This window comes from Mesoplodon mirus (genome assembly GCF_964341445.2).
Source record: "Mesoplodon mirus genome assembly, chromosome: 9".
Taxonomy (NCBI): domain Eukaryota; kingdom Metazoa; phylum Chordata; class Mammalia; order Artiodactyla; family Ziphiidae; genus Mesoplodon; species Mesoplodon mirus.
In genome coordinates this window covers 110,242,083-110,261,378 of record NC_138985.1, presented here as the reverse complement: position 1 = coordinate 110,261,378, position 19,296 = coordinate 110,242,083, and the positions used below count along the sequence as shown (strand labels likewise).

Sequence of the window (19,296 nt, the reverse complement as noted above, 5' to 3'; positions counted from 1 at the left end):
CATTTGTCTCACAGAAGCACTAACCATTCCATTAGCCCAACACCATAAGGACAGGGACCAGCTCTCACATTGCCACGAGTGCACCAAAGTGCCTGCCTCAAAACCCACCGAAAAATGTTCTTTGTATAAAATAACTCAAGTGCCACAGAGATAGCGCTACCTTCAAAGTAGATTAGATAGATGATTAGCGTCCTATCTTACCAAATTCACTCATGTCATCTACCAAAATAATTTCTTCAAGGATATGCTGTGGAGTGAGAGTCATGACACTGGACACTGTCCGAAACAAGGCATTAAATTCTTCATTGTGGAAACAAATGACAATGCTGGCAGTTGGTAGGTTGGATAGGTACTGTTTTTTATGACACCTGCAGGCATAAGCAAGAGGAAGAAAATGATTCATCTAAAAGCCTTAGATGTTTTGAGGACTCATTCAAACACCTTTCTTTATTCATATTTTTTCCTCTTTATTCTTTTAATCAATGATTATGATAATAAGGTGACAGTACATTTAAAATACAAAAATTAAGATACAAAAATTTCTTTAAACTTCTTATGTTGTTCTAATATTTTCTAAATCATTCCTCCCCTCTTTTTTTTTTTTTTTTTTTTTTTGCAGTACACGGGCCTCTCACTCTGTGGCCTCTCCCGTTGCAGAGCACAGGCTCTGGACGTACAGGCTCAGTGGCCATGGCTCACAGGCCCAGCCGCTCTGTGGCATGTGGGATCTTCCCGGACCGGGGCACGAACCTGTGTCCCCTGCATCGGCAGGCGGACTCTCAACCACTGCGCCACCAGGGAAGACCCATTCCTCCCTTCTTAATGCCAGTAATAACTGCTTTTTCCTGAGACTTCTTTGATAATATTAGTTCTGTTTTGAACATAGTATAAACACAAATTATACCTATATTTTGGTTTCTATCATAAAAACAAATTAATAGGGCCTCCCTGGTGGCGCAGTGGTTGAGAGTCCGCCTGCCGATGCAGGGGATACGGGTTCGTGCCCCGGTCTGGGAGGATCCCATATGCCGCGGAGCGGCTGGGCCCGTGAGCCATGGCCGCTGGGCCTGCGCATCCGGAGCCTGTGCTCCGCAACGGGAGAGGCCACAACAGTGAGAGGCCCACATACCGCAAAAAGAAAAAAAAAAAAAAAAAAAAAAAACAAATTAATAAGCTTATATGCACTGAAAGGTTCAAATTAACTTTACTGTTCTATCTTCAAAGAAAATCTATGTGTTGTTCTTACATTTATGTAGTCTATTGCAACAAAGAAATGTAATGGATATGGTGTAATTAGATTTCTTCCAAGGCTTTGACAAAAAATGTTTTACTATTTTTTTGTGCACTTGAGAGAAGAACAGACCCTGAATTCTAGTAATATTAGTTTTTAGCTGTTAAGTATTGTTTGGATGGCTATATTATTTGGTTGTATTTTGAAATATTTTGGTTGTAAATGACAAACCCACTGGAACTAGCTTAAGCATAAGAAAGAGGTTCACTGTAAAAGGAGCCAAATGTCCCACAGGACCTAACAACAGGCAGGAGCCTGGAGCCTCCAAGAGCAAGTCTAACCAGAGGCTTGAAAGCCACCTGGACATGCTCCATTACTGCTCTTGTCTTTACATCTGGGAATAATTATAATGATAACAATAGCTACATCAACCTACCTCATAGGTTGTGAAGTTTCAATGAATTAATATATGTAAAATGCTCAGGTCAGTGCCTTGCAGTCAGTATTCTACAAGGCTCATTACATGACTCTTATTCTCTCTCTGCAACCTGGCTTCTTTTCCCTCCTTTACCCCACAGAGTGGGAAATGCGGCTGACGTCAGCGTGTTCTACAGTCCAGCATCCAAGGAGAAACTGGTAAGACTTCCCCCTTCCCCAAAATTCACAGGACAGGATTCACTGGCTCAGTTTGGCTTAGGTGCCCATCACGGCCAGATAGTGGGGTCAAAACAGAAAGTCACTCTACGCACTGCCGCCGTGAGAAAAGGGGGCAGTGGGTAGGAACCCCCAGGGAAGGACGTGCTAGGCAGGCAGCCCCGCAGGGATCCTGGACAGACTTTCAGGATATTTATGGATTGATGTCACCATGTTAGAAGAAGACCTTGTGCTGGTTAACATTTTTTTTTTCTTTTGCGGTACGAGGGCCTCTCACTGCTGTGGCCTCTCCCGCCGCGGAGCACAGGCTCCGGATGCGCAGGCTCAGCGGCCATGGCTCACGGGCCCAGCCACTCCGCGGCATGTGGGATCTTCCCGGACCGGGGCACAAACCCCTGTCCCCTGCATTGGCAGGCGGACTCTCAACCACTGCGCCACCAGGGAGCCCTGGTTAACATTTTTATCCAAGAGTAGATGAAGATATAGAAGGCATGCTTACCGGGTGCATACGGACTCGTGCTTCAAGGAATGAGAATATGAGATGACAGAACCAAGAAAAGACCTGAGAGGATGGGAAAAGGGGGCGAGTGCTGTGGGCTGCACGTGGCCTAAAACGTCAGGTGGGAAAACGTGGCCTCACAGAAACAGATAGGATTAAAAGGCTTGCGTTCCAGTAGGATCACTGTGTGACTAAAGAGCAAGTAGATGAGACACAGGGAGAGAGAGGGGATGCCCCCAGATAGAGAGAGAGGTGGTCCAGGGCGAACTCAGGCTACTCAGATCAATCTCTAGGATTACATTTAGTCCTGGGTATATCATTTTCAGAAAACTATACACTGAGTCCCTTCAGAGGAATGGGACAATGATATTGAAGGAGGCTGAAACCACGTCACAAGTGGTTACACCCCTGAGAGAAGCCTGATGTGTATGGGTTTCTCTAAAATTAATTGATAGGGGCTTCCCTGGTGGTGCAGTGGTTGAGAATCTGCCTGCCAATGCAGGGGACATGGGTTCGAGCCCTGGTCCGGGAAGATCCCACATGACGCAGAGCAACTAAGCCCGCATGCCACAACTACCGAGCCTGTGCTATAGAGCCTGTGAGCCATAACTACTGAGCCCGTGGGCCACAACTACTGAAGCCCGCGCACCTAGAGCCCGTGCTCCGCAACAAAAGAAGCCACAGCAATGAGAAGCCTGTGCACCACAACGAAGAGTATCCCCTGCTCACCGCAACTAGAGAAAGCCCGCATGCAGCAACGAAGACCCAATGAAGCCAAAAATTTAAAAAATTTAAAAAAATTAAATCCTAAAAGAATAATTCACAATTCATTCTACAAGGCCAACATTACTCTATAACAAAACCAGACAAAGATAGTCAGGACAAATACAAATTCATAGCCCTCACGAACACTGATATAAAATTCCAAACAAAATTTCAGCAAATCAAATTCAATAATATATAAAAAGGATAATGCATCATGACCAAGTGGGGGATAGCCCATAAATATAACCTCTGTTTAACATTAGAAAATCAACATAATTTACCATCTTCACAAACTAAAGATACACACATCTCAATACACAGAAAATGATGTGACAAAATTCAACAGCCGCCTGGTGAAAAAATTCTCAGCAAACTAGGAATAGAAGGGAACTTCCTAAACCTGAAAAAGAACATCTATGAAAAACCTAAAGATAACATCATACTCACTGATGAAAAGCTGAGTGTTAAGAGCAAGAACACAGCAAGGCTGCCCAATTTCACCTCTTCTATTTGACATTGTATTAGAGGTTTTAGCTAGTGCAATAAGAAAAAGAAAAGCATGCAGACTAGAAAGGAAGAAGTAAAAATGCATAGGTCATGCCCATCTACACAGAAAATCCAATAGAGAAATCTTTGTGATCTTGGGTTAGGCAAAGGTAGATTAAAAAATAGAATAAAATTAAACAATTGGACTCCATCAAAATTAAAACTTCTGCTTTTCCAAAGGCACTGTTAAGAGAATGAAAAAACAAGCCATAGACTAGGAAAAAATACGTGTAATCATCAATATGTTAAAGATCTTATACCAAAATATACTAAAAAATTCTCAAAACTCAGTAATAAGAAAACAATCCAATTTTAAAATGGGCAAAATTTAACTTCAATAAAGAAGATACACAGATAGCAAATAAACACATAAATAGATCTCAACATCATTAGACATCAAGAAAATGCCAATTAAACCACAATGAGATCCGACTACACACCTATTAGAATGGCTAAAATTCAAAATACTGGCCATACCAAGTGTTGGCAAAGATGTGGAGGAATTGGAAATCTCATTCATTGCTGATGGGAATGTAAGATAGTACAACTACTTTAGGAAAATGGCAGTTTCTTAAAAAATTAAACATACACCCTAAGATCTAGCCATTCCACTTGAAAAATATTTACATAAGAGAAAAAAGAACATCTGTTATGCAAAACTTGTCTTAAGAATACTCATACCAACTTTATTTGTAATAGACAAAAACCGGAAACAATCTGTCCTATCAACAGATGAATGGATAAACAAATTGTAGCACATCCGTACAGGAGAGCACTACTCAGCACTAAAAAGGAACTCCTTGCGACAACATGGCTACATTTCAAAATAATTACGCTGTGTACATTTTATTTACATAAAATTCTAGAGAAGAAAAATGAGCCTATGGCTGAGCAATCTCATTCCAGAAATCTTTACTCCATATATACTAACATGAGGGCATAAAAATATGTGTACAAGAGTGTTTATTACATCATGTTTGAAAAGTTGAAAATTTAAAAACAACCAGGATTTCTATTAATGGGGAAACTGTATATTTATACAATGGATAACTGCTCTCAACTGTTAAAACGAATGAGGCAAATTTTATGTGTAATGCTTTGAAAAAGTTCTCCACGATATGTTGTTAAGTTAAAAAAAACACATTATAGAATATAAAAAGTAAAGCCTATTTTCGTAAAAACGATATGATTATATCGTATGCTTACTGTCTACTTATAAATATGTGTATGTGTCTATAAATTCTGGAAGGATATACACTAACGTCCTGACAGTGATGATCTCTCTGTGTCAAGTGGGGGGAAAACAGTTAGGTGACACCTTATGCATTAAGACAGAAGAAAAATCCCTAGGATCATGTGTATTTTTACTTTCCCTTTTTATGCTTTTTTATATTTTCCAGGTTTTTCACAATTAACATTTAAAAGAAATCTGCATCTTTTTTTTTTTTATATTATATATTTTTTTGCGGTGAGCGGGCCCCTCACTGTTGTGGTCTCTCCCGTTGTGGAGCACAGGCTCCGGATGCGCAGGCTCAGCGGCCATGGCTCACGGGCCCAGACGCTCTGCGGCATGTGGGATCTTCCCGGACTGGGGCATGAACCCGTGTCCCCTGCATTGGCAGGCAGACTCTCAACCACTGCGCCACCAGGGAAGCCCCTGCATCTTTATTAATTACAAGAGGATAAATGGTAATTTTACTGTGCAGAAAATCTGACAGTCATTTTAATCAAGTGATCAAATTAACTTCACTAGTAATGGGACAAAGAGACAACGTGTGCCTTTTAATACAATGTGCTGAGAGGATATGACATTCCTTCCATGGTATTCCTATCAAAAATGCATGACCCAGGGCCTCCCTGGTGGCGCAGTGGTTGAGAGTCCGCCTGCCGATGCAGGGGATACGGGTTCGTGCCCCAGTCTGGGAGGATCCCATATGCCGCGGAGCGGCTGGGCCCGTGAGCCATGGCCGCTGGGCCTGCGCATCCGGAGCCTGTGCTCCGCAACGGGAGAGGCCACAACAGTGAGAGGCCCGCATACCGCAAAGAGAAAGAAAAAAAAAAAAAAAAAAATGCATGACCCGGATTTGACCACAAGGAAACATCAAACTCAAATTGAGGAGCATTCTACAAAATAACTGGTTAGATCTCTGGTTAGAGATCTAACCAGTTGTAGAGATCTGGTTAGATCTCTACAACTGTCACAGTCGTGGAAGATAAAGACTTAGGAACAGTTTCAGATGAAAGGAAACCCAGGGGACAGGAACCCTGCACACAGTCTGTAGTCCTGGGTTAGATCCTTCCAGAAAGAGGACGCTAGTGGGTTAAGTGTAAAAACTTGAATACCGTCTGTACATTCGCTAATGGTATTGTATTGTTAATTTGCTGGTTTTGTTTATTGTTCTGGTTCTGAGGGTATGGACGATATTAACATTTGGGGAATCTAAGAAAATGCTAGGCAGGAATTCTATGAAATAGTTTTGCAACAATTTTGTAAGTCTGAAATTATTTCAAAATTTAAAAGTTGAGAAATAAATGTAATTGGAAAACCAATCAACAAAAAATCTATTCTTCAAAGATTTGTATCAAGTATTTCTCTAGTTCAGTGAAAATAATAATATGAATTTTAAAGTAAGGCAAAGCTGAAATGGAGGGCTTCCCTGGTGGCGCAGTGGTTGAGAGTCCGTCTGCCAATGCAGGGGGCACGGGTTCATGCCCCGGTCTAGGAAGATCCCACATGCCACGGAGCGGCTGGGCCCGTGAGCCATGGCCGCTGAGCCTGCACGTCCGGAGCCTGTGCTCCGCAACGGGAGAGGCCACAACAGTGAGAGGCCTGCGTACCGCAAAAAAAAAAAAAAAAAAAAGCTGAAATGGAAATTTCATTTAATGGAATGATGTAATTACTATAATAATGGCTGGACATCTGCTGGATTCTAGATATTAGTAGTTACTCCTAGTAGTTAACATATATTTTAAACACAGAAGTGTATTTCATACAGAATTGAATTTCCTATTAACAAAGTTAATATTTTGAATACTAAAACTGCCAAGTTTGCTCTTTTCTTTGGACAATCTCTTTCGAAACATCCTGTTTTTCTAACAAATAATCATGATGAGGGAATGGAAGCAAAGGTGGCTACACTATTTTAGAAAATGAGGTTTAAGAGGAAGAAATGATGGCCTGCCTGGAGAGAAATTCATAACTTGTAAGCATGCAAAAATATTGACCTCCCTTTGTGGTAGTTCAATATTCAGTTGAGAAAAAAAAGTTGTCCTCTAAATTAAATGTCTACCATGTTCTGTGGTTTGAATAAATTTAAATTCTTTTTCTTTCATTATGAGCCAGATAGATTGTGTCATCATGTGCAAACATTATATCTCTTTTTTTCTTCAGTGAAAAATATTCTTTTTTTTAAAATTGAAGTATAGTTGGTTTACAATGTTGAAACACTACATCTCTTGAATGTGCCATATCATAAGTGATATTTAGCTACCTAGAAACTTTGTTGATTCTTATATTTGTGGCTTCAAAGGTTTGTCTTGTACAGAAGTTGCAGCAAGACAAAATGGGTCCCACTTTGCCCTTTTTTTGGACCATGGCTTTTGTCTCCGTATTACTGGAAGAGGCTTATATTCCTTAAGTACTTCTTATTTAGTAAAGAGAGGATATTAGCCCTCTTTGGCTAGAAACCATCAGAACCTAAAATATATTAAAAAGATATTAACACACATTTGCTACAACATGAATGAAATTTGAGGACATTATGCTAAGTGAAATAAGACAGACACAAAAGGCAAATATTGTATGATTCTGCTTTTATGAAGTACCTAGAGTAGATAAAATTCACAGTGACAGAATGTAGAGTGGTGGTTGCCAGGGGACTGGATGGAGGGAAGAATGGGGAGAAAATGTTTAATGAAGACAGAGTCTCAGTTTGGGATGATGAAAAGTTCTGCAGATGGATAATGGCGATGGCTGTATAACTATGTTAATATACTTAATGCCACCAAATTGAACTGTTAATAAGAGTTAAAATGGTAAATTTTATGTTATATACAGTTTACCAAAAGTTTTTAAAAAGGCACTTACACAAACGATTGAAGGAACAATTTTTTTTAAAAAGCAGACTTTGAAGAAAAAAATAGGTAGCTGTCTGAAGGATTTTGTATTAGGAATAAACCTCCCTTTGACCAAAAGTCTTCATTGGTGATTTAATAAAAAGAACTTGTGGGTGATGCAATTCTTGGAAACCTCTAGAACACACTCTGAGCCAAGGAGAAGATATTCTCTACACTATAAGCTCTAGAATTTTGAAGTAGGCTCTTGACATTATCTGACGTCAAGTTCTAAAAACAGGAACCTATATTACAAGACTTCTAATATGCCAAAATTAAAATCTGGTTAGTAAGTGTTTAAAAATTAGACCTTATTTGTTTTTAGACCAGTCCACTGAAAACTGTAAGACATTAACAAAAGAAATTGAAGGAAATGGAAAGATGTTCTGTGCTCATGGATTGGAAGAATTAATACTGTTAAAATGTCCATATTTCCTAAAGCAATCTACAGGTTCAATGCAATCCCTATCAAAATTACAATGGCATTTTTCACAGAAATAGAACAAACAATCCTAGAATTTGTGTGGAATTACAAAAGACCCCAAATAGCCAAAGCAATCTTGAGAAAGAAGAACAAAGCTGGAGGACTCATGCTCCCCGATTTCAAACTATATTACAAAGCTATTGTAATAAAAACAGTATGGTACTGGCATAAAAAGACACATAGATCAATGGAGCAGAGTAGAAAGCCCAGAAATAAACCCACACATATATGGTCAATTAATGTACGACAAAGGAGCCAAGAATATACGATGGGGAAAGAACAGTCTCTTTAATAAATGGTGCTGGAAAAACTGAACAGCTGCATGCAAAAGAATGAAACTGGACCTCTATCTTACACCATACCCTCAACTTAACTAGAAATGAATTAAATGAATATAAGACCTAAAACCATAAAACTCCTGGCAGAAAAGATAGGCAGTAAGCTCCTTAACATCAGTCTTGATTTATTTGGATCTAACACCAAAAGCAAAGCAACAAAAGCAAAAATAAATAAGTGGGACTACATCAAACTATAAAGCTTCTGCACAGCAAAGGAAACCTTCAACAAAATGAAAAGGCAACCTACTGAATGGGAGAAAATATTTGCAAATCATATATCTGATAAGGGGTTAATACCTAACATATGTAAAGAACTCATACAACTCAATATTGAAAAAACAAACAAACCAATCTGATTAAAAAATGGGCAGAGGATCTGAATAGACATTTTTTCCAAAGAAGACATACAGATGGGCAACAGGCACATGAAAAGATGCTCAGCATCACTAATCATCAGGGAAATGCAAATCAAAACCACAATAAGATATCACTTCACACCTGTTTGAATGGCTCTTATCAAAAAGACAAGAAGTAACAAGAGTTGGTGAGGATGTGGAGAAAAGGGAACCCTTGTGCACCTTTGGTAGGAATGTAAATTGGTGCAGCCACTATGGAAAACCAGTATGGAAGTTCCTCAAAAAATTAAAAATAGAACTGCCATATGGTCCAGCAATTCCAATTCTGGGTATTTACCTGAAGAAAACAAAAGCACTAACTCAAAAAGATACATGCACCCCCATGTTCATTACAGCATTACTTACAAGCCAAGACATGGGAGCAACCTAAGTGTCCATGGGTGGATGAATAAAGAAAAGGTAATATATATCTATATAGCTATATCTATATGTTATATACCTACATCTATATCTATATATAAAATTCAGCCATAAAAAAGGAGGAAATATTGCCATTTGCAATAACATGAATGGATCTTGAGGGCATTAGGCTAAGTGAAACAAGTCAGAGAAAGACAAATACCATATTCTCTCACTTACATGTAGAATCTCAAACAAAACACAATCCGCCCCCCCCCAAAAAAAAACAAGCTCAAGATACAGAGAACAGATTGGTGGTTGCCAGAGGCAGGGGGTGGGTGAAATGGGTGAAGGAGGCCAAAAGGTACAAACTTCCAGTTATAAAATAAATGTCACAGGGAGGTAATGTATAGCATGGTGACTGTAGTTAATAATACTGTTTTGCATATTTGAAAGTTACTAAGAAAGATCTTAAAAGTTCTCATCACAAGAAAAAAATCTCTTTTGTATCTATGTATAGTGACCGATGTTAACTAGACTTACTGTGATGATCATTTTGCAACATATACAAATATCAAATCATGTTGTATATCTGAAACTATGTAATATGTAAAAAAAAATATCAGGAGGAACATACATTTTATTCCTGGTATCTGGCACATCTCTGTGGTTGCCCAAGTTTTTACTGATAATGGAATTAAATCCATATTTTGAATATCCATGAATAAGTTCTGGGTCCGAAAAGTTAAAATCCTTACCTGCAAGAAAAGGTATTAGTCACATAAGTATAGGTTTACTACCATCACGTTGATAAAGGACAATAACAACTATATCCTGAATTCACTCCTTTTATAACATGTCAGAGTAGTTTTCCTGGAACCTAAACTACTCCCAGATGACAAGGTTAAATCAAAGTATTCACACAAATCAAAGCAGATTCATTAGCAAAGTATGAACAACAAGCTACCCTAGAGTCATTCAGTTTCTCCAGAGAAGGAAGTGCTCAGCCTCCTTGGTCCCATCATGATTTGCAACTGTCGTGTGAAATTATATTAACTGAGGGATTTAGGGAAGGTGGGAGAATGGGAGCTGAAGCCCCTCTCCCAAAACTCTGTTTGAGAGAATAATACAAGATAACAGAGGACAACCCAAACATATCAGTCAAAGCAATAAGTGAAGTTGGCATAAATTTCCCATTAAAAGATAAAAACTCTTAGATGGTAATAAAAAATGAAATGTAACCATAAAGGATAAATAAGATGAACTAAAATGGTTAAAAGTGAGAGAACGGTCAAAGACTACAGGAGTCAAAATAATTTTTAAAGCATAGAATTCACTGGAAGGACAATCCAGAAGGTCATTTTATACTCACAGTAAGTCACAGTAAAGGTTTAATAGTAATGAGCTTGTAGATATCAAATAATGCTGCAACAAAATACTTAAAGAAAAACTGTTAGAAATATCAATATATGTTGCCACAAACAAACAGTAATGGAAGCTTTTAAGAACAACTCTGAATCAGACAAAAAGTTAGAAACTTGAATAACGTAATTAGTTGTTTCCTTAGTAGATTTTATGTTGTGCTTTGTTTTTGAGAGAATAAACTTTCTTTTCCAATGCCCAAAGAGTGTTTTCCAAAATTGGTATAAATTCTATACTGGATATAAAGAGGATTCCCATCAAAAAGTGACCCCAGGGGCCTCCCTGGTGGCGCAGTGGTTGAGAGTCCGCCTGCCGATGCAGGGGATACGGGTTCGTGCCCCGGTCTGGGAGGATCCCATATGCCGCGGAGCGGCTGGGCCCGTGAGCCGTGGCCGCTGGGCCTGTGCTCCGCAACGGGAGAGGCCACAGCAGTGAGAGGCCCGCGTACAGCAAAAAAAAAAAAAAAAAAAAAAAAAAGTGACCCCATTTCCCCTCGGTCCTCTTTCTTACACTTAAAAACTCCTTGGCTCTGAAAGGTGAGTGTAAGGAGGCAGGTTGCCTGGGAGCCTCAGGACAGGGGCAAGGACACAGTGGGCTCCTGATTTCTTTGTTGTCTCCCGTAAATCCCAGACAGGGGGCTGTCGAAGGCTGCAGGTGGAACCACTAATGGGCAGAGACAAAACAAGTGCCAAGATAAGCCTGTTCCTCCAGCACAGGGCCAGGAAAAAGGACAACTAACCACAGAAACCCTCTGGCAGCACCCACTCTAGTCCAATCAAGCACCAACGGGAGAACCACACCGCCCCCTGATGGCTCCAGTGGGGAGAGCAAGGAGAGCGTCCACCTCTACCCCAAGGGAACAAGGGGCCGTGCTCCTCTCCCCTGAGCATAACCTACCCTTCCATCCCCCTTCCTGGCAGAAGAAGGCAGTGTTCTGATTACCTGTCTGGCTGGTGTGGGGGGTGCTGAGCAGGGAGCTGGTCTTCCAGAAGCCTGCCTGGTAGAAGCAGGTGGTGCTCTAATTCTCCCTAAGGTAGTGTCTTGTCAGTGGCGTGCTGAGCCTCCAGCCACACCTGGCAGCAACAAGGCTTAACGAGGGGGTGCAAGGTGAGGCTAGTCACTACGCCATGTACCCAATGGCCCTCATATCCATGGGGGTCCGGGGAGAGCTGAACCTCCACCCTCAATGGCAGCAGGTTGTGCAAAGCAGGAGAGTTGATACCCTGCTTACCCCATCTCCTGACCCTGGCGTCAGGGAGGCCCACAGCTACTGAAGCTCATGCACCTAGAGTCCATGCTCCACAAAAAGAGAAGCCACCGCAATGAGAAGTCAGCACACTGCAACCAAGAGCTGGGGAGCTTAACTCAGAGACAACAATGTGATGCATGCAAGTCAGCGCCCCATTTCCCCAACGGGGCTGCTGAATGTCCCCTCCACCATCTACAGCGTGGCAGTGCCCACGCTCCACGGTTGCCAGGGTGGAGTCGGCAGGTCCAGCAGGAAGCAAACACACCCACCCACCTGGCCCTTGTGCTGCATCTCAACAGAGGTCGGCCTAACAAAGAAGCTTAAACAGGACCCAGAGTTTCATAATGTCCAAAATGCCCAGGATACAATCAAAAATCTTTTGTCTTACGAAGAACCAGAGAGATCTCAAACTGAATAGGAAAAGCCAATCGACAGATGTCAATACCAAGATGAATCAGAGGTCAGAACGATCTCAGACGTTAAAGCAGCCATCATAAAAATGCTCAGAAACAGAAAAAGGGGAAATCTCAGCAAAGAGATAGAAGTTATAAAAAAGAACCAAATGGAAATTATAGAACTAAAAATAATCTAATAAAACACTCGCTAGATGGGCTTAATATTAAGTAGAATAGTGGTAACAGAATCCACCTACTCTGAGCAATGGAGAAAATAGACTAAAAAAAAAAAATGAAGAGAGTCTCAGGGACCCATGAGCTAACAACAAAAGAGCTAATATTCATATTATTGGAGTCTCAGAAGGATAGGAGAGTGAGGAATGAAAAAGTACTCTAAAAAATAATAGTAGAAAAGTTCACAAATTTGGTGAAAGATGGACATCTACAGCTTCAAGAGGCTGAGGAAACTCCCAAGTAGGATACACCAAAGAAATCCAGGCCACATCATAATTAAGCTTCCGAAAACTCCAGACAAAGAAAACTCTTGAAAGCTGCAGACAGAAAGGAGGCAGTACTCACAGAGGAAAGATCTGAATAACTGTGGATTTCTCGTCTGAATCATGGAGAACAGAAGGAAGTGGGAAAACATTTTCGAGTGCTGAACAGAAAGAACTATCATCAGCAAAGTCTAAGTCAGCAAAAATATCCTTCGGGAATCATGAGAAAAATAAAGATACGTTCAGATGAAGAAACACTAAGAATTTGTGACTAGCAAACCCACCCTCAAAGAATTGAAAAGGAAAGTTCTGTAAACAAAAAAGGAAAATCATAGCAGATGAAGGGTTGCAACCTCAGAAAAGAAAAAAGAACATCCAAAAGGGTAAAAAATATAATAGCCTGTGCTCATGAGTTTCTTAAGTCTCATTCAGTGATTGGAGCAAACACTAAAACACCATCTGATGTGGTGCTCCATGTACACAGAGGAAATGCTAAAGATAATCATATCTTAAAATTGAGGATGCTAATGGACTTTGCTTTTTATGCTTTACTGGAAGTGGCAAAACATTGATTCAAGGAGACCTCAGTGAGTTACATATGTATCATGTTGTTACTACCTAGAGCAACCACGAATAGAGCTACACAAAGCAATACATTAAAAGAATACTGGAAGTAAATCAAGATGGGATTCTGAAACATGTTCAGGCAACTCACAATAAGGTAAGAAAAGAGAACAGAAGAATGAGAAATGGAAGAAGCAAACAAAAAAATAATAAAATGGCTGACAAACCTTAACATATGAATAATTATATTAAATGCAAATGATCTAAATATATCAGTTAAAGACATAGATTGTCAGAGTGCATTAAAAAATATGTTCTAGGGATTCCCTGGTGGCACAGTGGTTGAGAGTCCAGCTACCGATGCAGGGGACACGGGTTCATGCCCCGGTCCGGGAAGATCCCGCATGCCGCGGAGCAGCTGGGCCCATGAGCCATGGCCGCTGACCCTGCGCATCTGGAGCCTGTGCTTCGCAACAGGAGAGGCCTCAGCAGTGAGAGGCCCGCGTACCACACACACACACAAAAATGTTCTAACAATATGCTGTCTACAAGAAACTCCCCTCAATGTGATGTAGGTGGGTTGAAAGTAAAAGGATAGAAAAAGATATATCTTGCAAATAATTTAAAAAGCAGGACTAACTACATTAATATCAGATAAAATAGACTTTAGAACAAAGAAAATTACTAGAGACAAAGAGAGACAGTATATACTGATAAAAGATCAGTCTACCAGTAATATATGATGATCCTAAATAGAAACATACCAAAAAACAGTCTCAAAATACATGAAACAAAAACGCATAGGGTTGAAAGGAGAAACAGACAAACCCATGATTATAATTGGGCTCTTCAACACCCACTCTTAGCAGTTGTCAGAACTACTAGCCAGAAACTCAGCAAGGATACAGAAGAATTGAACAATGCAATCAACCAACCGGATCTGACTGAGATTACATATATATAAAACACTTCACCTAACAATACTGGAATACACATTTTTTTCAAGTATCCATGGAGCATTCACCAAGATAGGCCATATCCTGGATCATAAAACAAACCTCAAAAAAACCCTAAAAGAATCGAAATCATAGCGTATATTTTGTGACTACAGTGGTATCAAACTGGATGTCAATTATAGAAAGACAGAAAATTATTCAAAACACTTGGAAATTAAACAATCTATTTCCAAATAATCCAAGAAGAAAGTCTCAAAGGGAATATAAAAATACATAGAATGGAATGAAAATGAAAATGCAACATATTAAAATATGTGGGATGCAGGTAAAGCAATATTATTAAGATATCAATTCTCCCCAGACTGATCTATAGACTCAATGCAATTCCATTCAAAATACCAGCAGGCTTTTTTGTAGAAATTGACAAGCTGTTTCTAAAATATATATGGACATGGGCCTCCCTGGTGGCGCAGTGGTTGAGAGTCCGCCTGCCGATGCAGGGGATATGGGTTCGTGCCCCGGTCTGGGAGGATCCCATATGCCGCGGAGCGGCTGGGCCCGTGAGCCATGGCCACTGGGCCTGCGCGTCCGGAGCCTGTGCTCCACAACGGGGGAGGCCACAACAGTGAAAGGCCCGCATACCGCAAAAAAAAAAAAAAATAAAAAAAAAAATAAAATATATATGGACAAGCAAAAGACCTAGAGTAACCAAAACAATTTCTAAAAAGAATGAGAATAGAGTTCAGAAACAGATCCAACAAAAATGGCCAATTGATTTTTTAAAAATAAATTTATTTATTTTATTTATTTTTGGCTGCATTGGGTCTTCTTTGCTGTGCGTGGGGCTTTCTCTAGTTGGGGCGAGCGGGGGCTACTCTTGGTTGCAGTGTGCGGACTTCTCATTGCGGTGGCTTCTCTTTTTGTGGAGCATGGACTCTAGGCGCATGGGCTTCAGTAGCTGTGGCATGCAGGTGCAGTAGTTGTGGCTCACGGGCTCTAGAGTGCAGGCGCAGTAGTTTTGGCGCATGGCTTAGTTGCTCCGCAGCATGTGGGATCTTCCCGGACCAGGGTTTGAACATATGTCCCCTGCATTGGCAGGCGGATTCTTAACCAGTGCGCCACCAGGGAAGCCCTGGCCAATTGATTTTTGATAAAGGGGCCAAGATGGGAAAAGGGAAGTTTTTCAACAAATGGTGTTGGATCCATATGGAAAAATGAACTATGATGCTTACCTTATAGCATCACAGAAATTAATTCAAAACGGAGTTAATGTAAAACCTAAAACTTTAACATTTCTAAAAAAAAAAAACGATAGAAGGAAATATTTGTGAACTTGAGGTAGGCAAAGATTTCTTAGATAAAACATAAAAAACATAAACCACACAAGAAAATGTGATAAATTGACCATCGAAATTTAAAATCTTGCTTCTTGAATGAAGCCACTCAGAGGAGAATGAAGATGCCCAGCATGGTGACTCTAGTCAGCACACTGTATTATATACTTGCAAGTTGCTAAGAGAGTATACCTTAAGTTATCTCTTGAAGTACTGAGATAACTTTTATCCTTTCCAAAGAAAATGCAATGAATAATAATGGTGAATTCTGTGATTATAAATCATCTTGTTTTCAACTGTAGAAATTAGAAAACATTCTCCTTTTGGAATATAAGAATAAATTGTATATTAACAGTAAAAAAAGAAAAAAAAGAAAAAAGTTATCATCACAAGAAAAAAAATGGTAACTATGTGTGATAATGTATGTTAATTAAATTTACTGTGGTAACCATTTTGCAATATATACATATATAAAAATCATTGTGTTGTACACCTAAAACGAATACAATGATATATATCAATTATATCTCAATTTAAAAAACGAGAGAATGAAAAGACAAGGCACAGACTTGTGCAAAATATTTGCAACTCACAAATCAAAGGATTTGATACCAGAATATATTTTAAAAGTCTTAGAAATCAGAAGACAAACATCCCAATTTAAAAAGCGACAGAAGGGCTTCCCTGGTGGCGCAGTGGTTGAGAGTCCGCCTGCCGATGCAGGGGACGCGGGTTCGTGCCCCGATCCCGGAAGATCCCACATGCCGCGGAGCGGCTGGGCCCGCGAGCCATGGCCGCGGAGCCTGTGTGTCCGGAGCCTGTGCTCCGCAACGGGAGAGGCCACAGCAGTGAGAGGCCCGCGTACAGCAAAAAAAAAAAAAAAAAAAAAAAAAAAAGCGACAGAAGACTTGGAGAGACACTTTACAAAAGGAGATGTATGTGTGGCGATTAAGCACATGAAAAGGTGTTCAAAATCCTTAGTTGTGGGGAAATGCAAATTAAGGCCACAACGATACCATTACTCACCCATTAGAATGGTTAAAATCTAAAAATCTGACCATGTCAAGTGTTGGCCAAACCTGGAGAAAATGGAATTCTCATCCACTGCAGAAGGAAATATAAAATGGCACCCTTCCTTTGGAAACCGGTTTGTCATTTTCTTTAAAGTTAAGCATACAGCTACCATATGACCCATCCATCCCATACCTAGGTATTCACCTGAGAGAAACAAAATATGTTTATACAAAGACTTACATGTTAATATCCATAGTGGCATTGCAATTCATTCCAGAATAGCTACAAATATATTAAAAATACATACTATGGGTCTTCCCTGGTGGTGCAGTGGTTAAGAATCCACCTGCCAATGCAGGGGACCCGGGTTCAAGCCCTGGTCCGGGAAGATCCCACATGCTGCAGAGCAACTAAGCCCGTGTGCCACAACTACTGAGCCTGCACTCTAGAGCCCGTGAGCCACAACTACTGAGCCCACGTGCCACAACTACTGAAGCCCATGCACCTAGAGCCTGTGCTCCGCAACAAGAGAAGCCACCGCAATGAGAAGCCCGTGCACCACAACGAAGAGTAGCCCCACTCACCACAACTAGAGAAAGCCGAAGCACAGCAACAAGCAACAAAGACCCAACGCAGCCTAAATAAATAAATTTATTTTTAAAAATACATACTGTATTTTTCTTAAAGAAAATACATAAAGGAAATGAGGAAGATATCTAGGGAGGAGGAAGAATTGGGGTGAAGTTTTTACTGTACCTATTAAAATTTATTGCTTTGAAACACAGAAAGCTATCTGAAACAGATACAGCAAACTACATAAAAATTGTTAAATTTAGGTGGTAAATACATTCAAGCCTGTTTTATTATTTTCTCTCTCTGTTTGTGTGTGTGTGTGTATGGATATATATGAATATATATGAGAAATACTTCATAATTTAAAATTGAATTGCTCTAAAAAAGGACATTCTCTCACTCTTCCCAATTATTAAATTTATGGTATATTTTCCCCTTTAAATGGCTAACAGAGGAAATCAAAATACTTACCTAATTTTAAAAATGACTTCTGTTCTCTAGTTTCATCTTCATTAGGCCTTTTGACTCTTACATAAGGTCTTGGTATTTGCACTAAGCCATGTTTAGTTTGCAATTTCTTCCCAAGGGACCAAATTAATGGATTTCCTTTCTCCTGGATCTTCTTCTCCTGGTTCTTCACATGATTATGGTGAAAATAAATAGTAAAGATGGCTGTCCAGATCCCAAGTGTCAAGGATCCACAGAGTAGACACTGAATTATAACATTTCTCATTGTAAACCTAGCAGTTTTGAAGGTCCATTTTAACATTTCCTAAACCAGAAGGATTTAAGAGAAACTGTATTAGCTATTTTGATGGTTTAGAGATCATCAACTTGGCTTAAATTCAATTTACAGTGTGTTAAAAACAGGATTATTTTGATATCAGCGCTTATCATATACTTTGATATGAGAAAGTGTATCCTTTAAAAAACTCTTAAAACTGATATTCAGAAGATTTCTTAACATGAAAATGTATAACGTGCTTATAAAACATACACTATCATTTAAAGTCATTGACCCAGACTCCTGAGATAAAACTAAAGCAAACAATGTGAAAGAAGGGTTTCTCATCCCTTCCACCTTCTCGATGCATCTAGGAGTGATGGCATAGGTCTCTCTTTTAAAAAGCTGATTTGACACTAATCAGACTGTTAGAAATGTAAAAACATGCCCTATCCCATGGTGGAAAGAAAGTGGGCGGTGAGAAGCGCAGACTCCCCTGATGGGACTGTGAAATGGTGCAGCCACTTTGCAATCTCTGCAGGTTGAGTCTATACATAGGGAATGTGGAAGTAGTTCCATCCCTAGAAATATACCCCGAAGAGACTCTCGCCAGGAGACATGTACAAGGACACTTACTGGAGTCATGTTTGTGGTAGAAATTAGATACAACTCTAGTTTCCCTCAACAGGAGAACTGATAAACTGAGGCTATTCATTTAGCATTGGAAATGAACCTACTGGAGCAACATGGATTAATATCGTAAAATCTAAAAAACATAATGTTGCACAAAAAACAAGGAGGGTATGATGTTACCTTTATACATTTGGAAAACACGAAAAGTAGTGCAATTGTTTATGTGTACGCTTGAGGGTAGCAAATGTTAGGGGAAAATACCATGCGTGTGCACGGTCTACACAAATATAGGAAAAATACCAGATAGTGATCACCTCTGTGTGGGAGGGCGTCAGGAGGAGGATAAAGAGCTCAGACTGTGTCCTTAATGCTTTTTATTTTGGTCGTGGGTTGTGGGATCTTAGTTCCCCGACCAGGGACTGAACCTGGGCCTTCGGCAGTGGAAGTGAGGGGTAGTAACCACTGGACAGCCAGGGAATTCCCCTTAATGCTTACTTTTTAAAAGTTCTGAAGCAAATATGGCAAAATGAGGAGGTTTGATAAAGCTTGA

At 40.0% G+C, this 19,296-nt stretch overlaps 1 protein-coding gene across 7 annotated transcripts in view; it reads right to left on the bottom strand.

Moving 5' to 3' along the window:
• The window catches only part of GALNTL5 (polypeptide N-acetylgalactosaminyltransferase like 5), a 134,279-nt gene that overhangs the window by 55,389 nt on the left and 59,594 nt on the right, over positions 1-19,296 (bottom strand). For 5 of the 7 annotated variants that reach the window (XM_082632129.1, XM_082632125.1, XM_082632128.1 and 2 more), the window contains 3 exons: positions 17,861-18,161; positions 10,023-10,143; positions 202-368 (listed from right to left, as the gene is read on the bottom strand). In XM_082632129.1, coding sequence (XP_082488255.1) covers positions 202-368; positions 10,023-10,143; positions 17,861-18,158 — 586 coding nt within the window. In that variant the 5' untranslated portion in view covers positions 18,159-18,161. Of the gene's footprint in view, positions 1-201; positions 601-10,022; positions 10,215-17,860; positions 18,162-19,296 lie in introns of those variants that run through there. The other 2 variants (XM_082632131.1, XM_082632130.1) reach the window with 2 other exon arrangements.